The 10,179-nt window shown below is 44.5% G+C and overlaps 2 protein-coding genes across 3 annotated transcripts; both read right to left on the bottom strand.

Moving 5' to 3' along the window:
- Positions 1 to 702: 702 nt before the first annotated feature.
- LOC307236406 (SUMO-conjugating enzyme UBC9-like) lies at positions 703 to 4,781 on the bottom strand. Of its 2 annotated transcripts, none has more exons than XM_080008819.1 (7): positions 4,482 to 4,781; positions 3,607 to 3,692; positions 3,426 to 3,509; positions 2,519 to 2,591; positions 2,210 to 2,319; positions 2,020 to 2,099; positions 703 to 1,340 (listed from the first exon to the last, which is right to left on the bottom strand). In XM_080008819.1, the coding sequence occupies exons 2-7, from the start codon at positions 3,670 to 3,672 to the stop codon at positions 1,277 to 1,279; spliced, it is 477 nt and encodes a 158-aa protein (XP_079864945.1). In that variant the 5' UTR covers positions 3,673 to 3,692; positions 4,482 to 4,781; the 3' UTR covers positions 703 to 1,276. The 2 variants fall into 2 exon arrangements, with proteins under 2 accessions (XP_079864945.1, XP_079864944.1); XM_080008818.1 differs by lacking the exon at positions 4,482 to 4,781 and adding an exon at positions 3,938 to 4,470.
- A 363-nt stretch (positions 4,782 to 5,144) lies between these two features.
- Positions 5,145 to 7,696, bottom strand: mpst (mercaptopyruvate sulfurtransferase). The gene is made up of 2 exons (XM_080009955.1): positions 6,418 to 7,696; positions 5,145 to 5,874 (listed from the first exon to the last, which is right to left on the bottom strand). Exons 1-2 carry the CDS (start codon positions 7,010 to 7,012, stop codon positions 5,576 to 5,578), a joined length of 894 nt encoding a protein of 297 aa, XP_079866081.1. The 5' UTR covers positions 7,013 to 7,696; the 3' UTR covers positions 5,145 to 5,575.
- Between the last annotated feature and the right edge of the window lie 2,483 nt (positions 7,697 to 10,179).

Below are 10,179 nucleotides of genomic sequence, written 5' to 3'. Positions count from 1 at the left end.
CGCAACAAAAAAAATAAACAAAACACTCCTTTTAGTTGTTTTATTTTGAATTTCACTTCATATTACATTTACTGTGTTCATTTGGTTTTTATTTTTTTTAATACCACACACAAATGTCAACTGGCTAAAACGATATAAAACATAACCTCCACAGTTTTCAGTATTTATATTATGTACATGCACTCATGTCGGCAGAGGCAAAAAACTCAAAAAAGGCCTTCTGTCGCTCCCAAGTGCACTTTCAGCCTCTTCCATGCTGGTCGAGAGGCCAGCGTTCAGCTTCCTCGCTGGGCTTCAAGAGCTTTTCAAATTAGGCGATAAATGTGTATATTTTGTCAATACCGTTGCATGAATGAATGAATGAGTGAGTGAGTGACTGAAAGGTGATGGTATGTTATGTACATTGTCTCAAGTCGATAATCAAAACAAAGAAACCAAGTTTACCGGTTGACCTGGAGAGAGAGCCACATTTCTTTTAAGTTCAAATGCTTGTGAGGGAAATCTAGTCCCAATGTAATAGAGGGAGGAATATATATATATATAAAAAAAAACAAAAAAAAACAAAAACCCCAGAACAAACATTTTATTTATATATATATATATATATATATATATGTATATATATATATATATATATATATATATATATATATAAATATATATATATAAATAAAAAACAATAACATCAAAGTAACTGCTAAATGCTGAAACTCACAGCACTGGGGCCAATTAATGTGTCACCATTAGTCATTCAGTGCCACAGAATAGCCACCGCAGTGCTCGCAGCCCGCCCCGAAAAAGTCAACGATAAGCAGTCAGCACTTACCAAACTTATTGCGTTATACCTGTAAAAATACATTACAGCGATCTGGAGAGGAAATGTTACCATGGCTGCCTCGGGACAACAATTTATCGGAAGAATGAGCTTGCGCGGCAAAACCCGGAGGAGACCAGAGGGCTGCCGAGGTCGATCACCAAATACGATCAGCAATGTTAAAAAAAAAAAAAAAATGGGAGTTCAAGCATCTTCACCTATGCATATGGGATGCATAAAACTGCTCGTTCCAGTAACAGGTAGGTAACAGAATGACCTTATGGAGCATTTGTCATACGCAAAAAAAAAAAAAAAAAAAAACAAAACAATTTGAGTCCTGTAATATGGTAAAATTAATTATAGAGGGGGGGGATTTCTTATTGGAGTGGTCCTTCGGGTGCTGCCCATCCGTGCTTGGTTCCCCCACGTCCGGCCAGGCTGAATCAGGGCTGGATCTGCGCTCTATGTGGAGGCAAACTTCTTGGCCTGCGCCCGCACCCTCTTCTCATAGTCCATCCTGTTCTGACTAGAATCATTAAAAAATAAAAATATAAACATTTATCAAACGATTCTGCTCAAAAGGCAAAAACCCTTGCATGTAATCCTCCCTTAGGCTAAGCTTTTGTCTTTGTAACTTATCTTGTGTAAGAAGCACTAATCTGACATTTGGGGTCAAAAAGTAGGGTCTACTTTTTTTTTTTTTTTTTTTAGAGCATAAAAGTCTAGGGAGTCTGAGGTTGTTTGAACTACCAAACCTTTCTCAGAACTACCCTTCACACAAAAACACCTCCCAACTAAAATAACAACTTTGTGCCAACGTACGTGAAGCTATTGCACCATTTCCGCTATGAGGCTTAAACCAAAAAAAAAAAAGAAAAACACCAAGACCACACTGTCAATGTACCATTGAATACACCTGACAGAAACATGGATTGTGGCTGCAGAAAACTGCCATGAAAGTGAAACCTGGAATTGAAGTGCAAAATACAAACAAGCACACGGAGGGGAAAGGGGCACAAGTTCCTCTGTGCGCCGCCGCCCGCCACCCCCCCCCAAATAAAATTATTAAAAATTGTGTTAACGAAAAGCAGTTTTTTCACACCGGCTCAAAGTCTCTCTGCAATCGGGATGCAAACATTCTACAGTGGCATCCCTTTTTCAGACAAATTAGACGTTTGTCACTCTTGAGATCTGACAGCGCTCACCAGTAGATTGTGTAGGCCTCTGCTTGTGCTGGGTCTTGGATATTGGGCTCATTCAGCAGTTCCTGGATACCCAGAAGGATCTTCAAAATAAAATGTCATCAGCTTGGCCCTCTCTTCCACAATTGATTAAGTAGACCGTAAATTGCGCAATTGAGTGGGAACATTAAAATGGAGCTTAGTATTTTTGCACCTGTTTGATAGTGATGGCTGGCCTCCAGTCTTTGTCTTCCTCCAAGATAGACAGGCAAACAGTGCCTGAAGGGTACACATTGGGGTGGAATATAGGCGGCTCAAATTTGCCTGAAAAGAAAACCATAGAAGAAAATGGATTCAAGAGCTCTCAGGTAACAAACAATGTCAACCCTCATACTCTTAATACCTCTTCAAGTGATCTTCTGGTTATAGGTTTTATCACTTTGATCCCTGCCATTAATCACTGCCGAATATAAATTAATTACTATTAATTATAATTGATTAATAATTGTTCAGTGGTACTCACATTTAGGTGGCGAAGAAGGGTAGTCATCTTTGAACAGCATTCTCAGCTTGTACAGACCTCCTTCCCACAAAGTCTAATGAATAAGAGAAGATCACACTTAATTGATTGCTGGGGGGAAATAACAGAATAACACTTTCACGGTATAAATCAACTCAATACGAAAGACGATTGGAAACCAACCCCCCCTTCACAATTTTAGTGGTCGGTTAATGGACCAAATAAAAACTATTGTAGATGGGTAAATGAACCAACTTGGGCAGCTTTAATTGGTACTATCAAGGTTTATTCGGGCATTAAAAAATTCAATTTTCATTTTCAAGGATCTCTCTCTCTCTCCCCCTCCCCCTCTCTCTCTCTAAACACAACCAGGGGGAATATCACAGGTTTTCAATTATCACATTTTTTTTCAAGGACTTTTCAAGCACTTCAGCGCAAAGGGGCTATTTTCATGGTACGCACTATTTAACATTAAATGGCTTTTTTTTTTTTTTTTACTAGTATCATCAACTGTTCCACACACCGATGCATCCGTCAGACTGCCATTGTTTGACAGGTGAAAATCATTTATCCCACATCACTGCTTGGAGACAGAAGACAGATATATATGTAGACAAATATGAACTGACAGAGACAGTTCATATTCAATGTCAGGATTTCCCTGGTGGGCTCATGTAGCTGAGTTTCTATACGATATATAGGTTATAGCCTCACATTGGGGTTGTGTTGCCTTAAGAGTTTTTTGTGAAAAAAAAACCCCAAAAAACATTAACATACGGGCTTAAAGTCAAACTTCAGTATTTTTAACCTAACTTTTTGTTTAACCGTATTTGTTGATCATCCAGAGACAACCCGAGTGCACGACACTGTACTTTCACTATGAACTATGTATAACATTCCGCACACTTACTCCTTTCTTCCCTGGGATGGCACACTCCCAGTTCATGAGATTCAAGGTCCCATCTGGATTCTTGGTGGGCACAGCGACAAATCCCTGTGGTTGGTGGAAGAAAGTTATGTCTGCCCCCTCGAATAATGAACACAGTGGGACACCCGCGGCAAAACGTGTGCTTGGACAATGTGCTTCTTACGAATGGGTGGTCTTTCCTCCAGGCCTTGCGCTCCTGGGACAGTCTGCTCAGAGCGATGCCAGACATTGCTGCTCATCAACGCCTCCCTGTGGAAAAACAAACCAACACTTTGAAGCCCAGCCTCCTCTATCGGTGTGCCATCGTTATTTTGATCTGCTCATTAACGATTGGCTGCGTCATAAATAGCATGAATCACACATTAAAGTTATATCTGTTGGAGCAACACACATTTCCACACATTTTTTTTTTTGTCGGACTGAACGGGTGTATCAAATGGATCAAACGCGATCATCAGTTGGGGGATTAATGGTGATCTTCCCCATCAACTTACCTGGTTTTTATTTTGTCAAACACTACTAAGTGGTTCCCCGGACGGGAGGTAGTTTGTGAACACCCTGCGGGACGCCTAGCTTGTTTTGCTAATATAGGTAGCTGTGCTGATCGCGTAGGAAAAAACAAACCAGTCTGGCGTTCAGAGAGACCCCCGCTGACCTGGACATAGGACTAAAAAAAAACAGTCCCGGCATTAACTTTGACACTGGAGTCTCCTTAAATCGACGGTGACTTGTGACAATTTTGCAGATTATTTTTTTTTTGTGCAAGACAATACAAGCTCATAGACACCGCTTCGATTACTAGCCTACCACGGGAAGGACCCCAATTTGTTTATTTCGCCAGGACCTTCAGGCACTTGGCGGGGCATCTTTTTCCGAGTCACGCATCGGTCGCCATCTTTGTTGTGGCATTCGCGCCCCTTCTAAATCGTCTCCGTTGATTTAAAAACCCGTTTCCGCCGTGAGATGATTCAACCGGGTGGCCTGGATGCCCTTATTCGCGTGGAGCACGCATGGTTTTGAAAACAAAAATGGCTATACCTGTCGGATGCTCAGGGTGTCATCGTTACCTCAGTGCGGCTCTTGTATCGCGCTCTCGATATAAACACTTTTAAAACGTCATGTCGTCAAATTGTGACGCGGGAGCCGAGGCGCCGCCCCTTTTTCTACCGCAGCCCTCTGAACCGCACGGATCTCCCCCTCGGTCTCCTTATGTGATTAAATTTCTTGTCAAAATAAAAACAGAAGCGGGGAATTCCTACACCCGCCGATTATATATTAAGCGCAGGACGGCGCTCGTGTGGCCGCGGGTGCGCCGACGACCCGCGTTTTGGCAGTCAGGCATTCTGCCGGACCCCCCAAAAGTGGAGTCGGAACCGGATTGAACTGGTTCTGATTTTCTCTGCGTCAGCAACCGAAACGTTCAACTGTGTCCGAGTGCGGGAGCTCGCCCCTGATTGGCTGTCACGCCCAGTGGAGATATTGTTGAACTTCGGCCAGACCGGGGTTAGATAACGTCACACAATGAGAGCGTCTCAAAAGCAACGGTTTTCGTGCAAGCAATTGTCTTTCAACCTTTCAGGAGGAGGGGGGGAGAGAGACACACTTTTGCAGACAACACCCTCACAGAGGAAGTTTGTCCTCAAGGGCGCATGTGGGAACACGATCACGAATGAACACCAGATGAAGCAGCAATGACACGCATTTGTTTTGAGATGTGTTTTAATGCCTCAAAAAGGCGCCGACGCGACAGTCGGGCGTCTTTTGAGAAACGTCTTCACATTTGCAGCTTGCACAACGGGCCTCCATAGAGCCTTAATCAATACGAAAATTGCAAAAGAATGTGCGATGCGTTTAACAACATGTCATTGGATCGGTGTGTGGCAGCACCTGTGCAAATGGTAGGTTTAAGGACCAGGGACATTCTAACAAAAATGTGGTTTTGAATGTAAGTGCAAATCATTTGTATGCGTTGTAGCTGGGAGACGTCCAGAAAGCAACTCCTAAAATGTCTCCCCTTTTAAGCTTTGTGTATATACGGACACTGAACTCATGCTCCGTTAATCAAATTAGTTTCTCCTCATTATATAAGAGCTTGTTCTACTGTTCCAATGCCTCCCGGGCCCCACTCCTCTTCACACTTGTTTCCCCTTTCCCTCTGAGATGACGTGTTGCGGGGACGCCCTTTTGAACCACTCGGACCAGGATCCGTCGTACACGCAAACGCCCGGGTGTCCGAGCAGGTGGGCGGCGAGGGCGACGTGACACGCCGTGACGCCGGAGCCGCACGTGGTCCAGAACGGACGCTTCAGGTCCACGCCTGCCTCCTCGAACAGCCTGGCCAGGGCCTCCGCTCCCAGCTCCTTCCCGGAGGCGTCCATGAAGGTGGTGAACGGCATGCTGATCGCGTTGGGGAAGTGGCCGGGCAGTGTATCTGTGTCAAAAAAAAAAAAAAAGAAGGGGTTAGGCAGTGAAAGAAACGTAGAAAAAAATAAAAATGTCAAAGCTAATCATTAACATATTCCCAACCATTTTCACATCAAGACCGCTCAATGCGATCCGCATATGACCACAGACCCCATGAGATTTTGTCTACATTTTTATTGTTAGATATGATTGTCCTCTAAATTAAATAATGGGTTAGGGCTGTAATTTCACCTGACGATTAATTGTTAGACAAATATTGTCCTATTTAGATTAATTTCATGTCACTTTCACAGTTTAAGGTTATAATCCTGTGATAAAACATGTCCATCTGTTGACAAACATTCTGGTATGACTCATCTCAATCACATTTGATTTACTGCTGAAACATAATGGCTTGTTGTGTCTTGAAGGTCACTATTTTACTACATATCGCCATTTGCTCAGACCATTGTGATCAAACGATTGTCACAATCATTTTGCCGGGGACCCCCTTTGGTCCCCGGACCTTAGGTTGAGAACCACTGTTGTGATACCCATTTTCGACACGCACCGTCCCTGGGCTCCGGCTCGGTACCCCTGAACCTGCCCGCAGACCTGGCATCCACCACCTGGACCTGCTTGGAGGTGATGTTCTCCAGGACGTCTTCATAGGTCTTGACCCATGACCCGAGGTCGGTGCCGCCGGCCCGGAACTCCGCTCGCCGCGGTTCGGAGTACTCCGAGGTGACCGGGTGGCCGTCGACCAGCCAGTTCTTCATGCCCCCGTCCAGCACGGACACGAGGCTGTGGCCGAACAACCGGAACATCCACCAGACGCGGGGCGCGCTGTACGACCCGAAGCCGCTGGTGTCGTACACCACCACATGGGTGTCGTTGCCGATGCCCAGGTCCCCGACGTACTGCGCGAACTGTCCGGCCGAGGGCAGCATGTGGTCCAGATCCGAGCTCCGGTCCGAGCACTGGTCGATGTCGAAAAAGGCAGCCCCGGGGATGTGCGCCTGCTGGAACTCGGCTCTGGTGTCCCGCTGCAGTTTGGGGAGATACCAGGACGTGTCCAGGACCCGCAGTTTGGGACCGTACAGGTTCCTCTTGATGGCGTCCGCCAGCCACGACCCCGACACGACAGCACGGGTCTGAGCCGCCATGCTGGTTCCGCTCGCTCACCGCTTCTGCTCGATCCGGTCCCAGAAGAAAAAAAAAAAAGGAGTCGTTCGTTTGGTTCGCGACTCGGCGGCCGCAGCCAGGCACACGCTGCCGACCTTTCCACCTAGAAACTGGAAAGACAAGCACGGAAGAAAAGAGCAGAGCGAGCAAATATGTTCGTCGAGCTTCTGTTCAGCGAGTGGGCGAGCGAGGAAGATCTGCGACTAAGCAAACTGAAAAATAATCGCTGAGTGCTAGATCAATGTTGAATAAAAGACATTTGGTGTCGTTCGTATTCAGTGTGACTGCTTCACACTTTGCACCAATAGTTTGGAAACTCGAATGACTTTTTTTTTTTTTTTTTTACCGAGTAACTCGTCAGGAACCGAATCTAAAAAAAAAAACAGAGTCGAACTTTACAGTACAAGTTGACTGGTCGAGGGGTCGAGCTGTCTGCAGCGACAGGACAAACTCCAGGAGCTTTGCGTAACGTTGCTGTTGCGCAGGACGAGGATCGATTGTTCTGCTCACAACAGAAACGAAAAAACGTAGTTATTGCATGTACGTAGGCAAGGAAAGCTTCATTTATACAACAGCATTTAAAACACTGGGAGTGCCTCTCAAACGCAGAAGTAAAAAAAAAATATATATATATATATGTGTGAATAAAACTATTTGGAAATGTATAAATATTTCAAAATAGCCATCGTCAGAATAATACTCGTGCATTTTTATTTCATGATAAAACTCTTGATTTGTTGTTAAATTATTCTTGATGAAATTGGTTTGATAATTGTATTTTGAGTAACGTGTAACTTGTCAACTTGTAAAACCATAAAAGCATCGGCAGGGTGTTTGTGCTTCATCAATAACCTTGCTTTTATCAGATAAATAAGCTTTTTATTAACAGACAGTAGCTGTAGGAGAGGGTGTTTAACCACACACACGTTATAATGTTCATACATGGTGGATTATGTTACACGTTGTTTCTATGTTTGCATACACACCATTTATGTTTCACTAGATGTTTAATAACTTCATCTTCAGCAAGTTACTCAAAGATCTATTCAATGATCTATTTTTTTTTTAAATAAGACAAAATTTAAATAAAGATAATTGTCATAACCAGCTGTCACCACTATACCATGACATGACCTTATTGTCACAATGCTTTGTGGGGTACAATATATATCTCATGGTCCTTTCACATATTAGAGTTTTGGCATACTAAACACTAATTTGGCATGATTTGGCACTATTTTCTGCTCCATTAGCAATGTTGACTGAACATTATGCAACTGCAAGAAACCATAACACCTCACCATTTTTTTAAACTAAGCTATTCTTTTCTAAACACTAGGAACAAAATGAAAAAAAAGTGTATTAGATATGAATTAACCTTAGATTGGGTCGTGGCCTCTCAGATCATAGAATGCATCTCCTGGCACACCCCATCGTTTTCAGCAGCACCAAAGTGTCGATGGACACTCTTGCACTTAGGTATAGGAAATGATGTAAAACAACTTCATTTTTGATTTGATAAATATATAGACACCCAGACACATGCATTCTCTCAATATTGTGAATAAGAATTTGTTTTTTGAATGACTAGTTGCCTCTGGGATTCTTTTTCCTGACCTTAAGAGTCCTTATGTTGACATTCGAAGAAAGTGTTGACCCTCATGTTCAAGCGGCACCTATTCCCTTCCGAGTGCTTGGAGGGAGGGTAGGTTGACCTGAAACGAGACATCCTTTGGCAGCCAGTCTACAGGGTCCATAACCAGAGAGCCATCAAGACCCAACAGCCCAGAACCTTTGCAATATTCCCAGCATAATGTAGGCAACGGCCGGCGGTGGCTAGGAGCAGGGGCGGGCTCAGCTCACCTAAACGTGCGTCTTGCCCATCCAATCGCCACCCAAACGTGCGTCTTGCCCACCCAATCACCACCCAAACGTGCGTCTTGCCCACCCAATCACCACCCAAACGTGCGTCTTGCCCACCCAATCACCACCCAAACGTACGTCTTGCCCATCCAATCAGAAGTTGAGAAAGCGCTCCAAGTTTGTCTTGTACAAGTTTGGTCAAGAGTTCCATGGGAACTCTGAAAACTGTGATTCGTGTCAGTTGGACGTGATGCTGCGTTCCATGGGAACTCTGAAAACTGTGATTCGTGTCGGTAGGATGTGATGCTGCGTTCCATGGGAACTCGGAAAGCGAATTTGTGTCGGTACTCCCTCTGTTATCTTGGTAAACTCTCCCCCCCCGCCAACAGTCTTCTTCTTCTTCTTCTGGCGTATGTCCTTAAACCTTCAGCTCCGTTGAGGCGAGCCAGTCCAACGTGCTAGCATCAAGGTCAATTAGACCACGTTTGCCGTTCGGGGGCCGGTGTTTGGGGCCTCTAGTTAGAATGTGTTCCAGAGTTCGTAGTGGGTCTCCGCACTCGCATTGGGCACTGTTTGCGATGCCCCACTTCTGCATTGCTGCCCCGAAGCGTCCCACACCTGTCCTCAGGCAGTTGAGGGTTGTTCACTGCTTTCGGGGCAGGTGCTGGCCAGGAACGTCTGTGGGATCTTCAATGTAGTGGTGAAGCCTAGATGTCAATGTCCGCCAACATGTGAATAAGCCAATCAACATTTCTTACTGCCCCTCAGTCAAAGCAGTCTAGAACTGGGCCTGCTCCAGACACCACTGAATCAAGGCTATCATAACCACAGCATACTATATATTGGGGTGAGTGTAAAGCCACATGGGACAGCTACTGCCTAGGATCTATTGCATCAGTGCTGCACTGACTGGCAAATTTAGAGTACCAAGTGGAATAAAGAGTCACTAGGATATTTTCTCAGAAAATTCTGGGCAAGATTGCCAAAACAGATATCTCAACATTTTGAAATTAGAATTTCCAGTTCAACAACTAGTGCAAAATACATACTTTTACATAAGGAACAATACGACCCAGAGACGACCCATAGACGACTGACATGCCTGACTTGACTGCATGTCCACAGTGACATTGTTGATCTGATGGACATTCAGCCACTGATGAAGATATGAATCGACAACAGACATGAATGGAAGTCCACATTTGCAGTCTAGTAGACTGCAAATGTGGACTGGGTAAGACATACGTTATTATTCATCATTGGTTATTGTTGCTGCCACCGTGCA

Source organism: Zeus faber, assembly GCF_960531495.2.
Source record: "Zeus faber genome assembly, chromosome: 11".
In the NCBI taxonomy this organism is placed as follows: Eukaryota; Metazoa; Chordata; class Actinopteri; order Zeiformes; family Zeidae; genus Zeus; species Zeus faber.
This window is presented reverse-complemented; position numbering and strand designations above follow the sequence as displayed.

Coding starts and splice junctions, on each gene's coding strand:
- LOC307236406 (XM_080008819.1), bottom strand. CDS start 3,672: ATGTCTGGCATCGCTCTGAGCAGACTGTCCCAGGAGCGCAAGGCCTGG. Junction 3,510..3,606: donor GGAGGAAAGACCACCCATTC/GTAAGAAGCACA, acceptor CACCAACCACAG/GGATTTGTCGCTGTGCCCAC. Junction 1,341..2,019: donor GAGGCCTACACAATCTACTG/GTGAGCGCTGTC, acceptor TAATGATTCTAG/TCAGAACAGGATGGACTATG.
- mpst (XM_080009955.1), bottom strand. CDS start 7,012: ATGGCGGCTCAGACCCGTGCTGTCGTGTCGGGGTCGTGGCTGGCGGAC. Junction 5,875..6,417: donor CGAGCCGGAGCCCAGGGACG/GTGCGTGTCGAA, acceptor TTTTTGACACAG/ATACACTGCCCGGCCACTTC.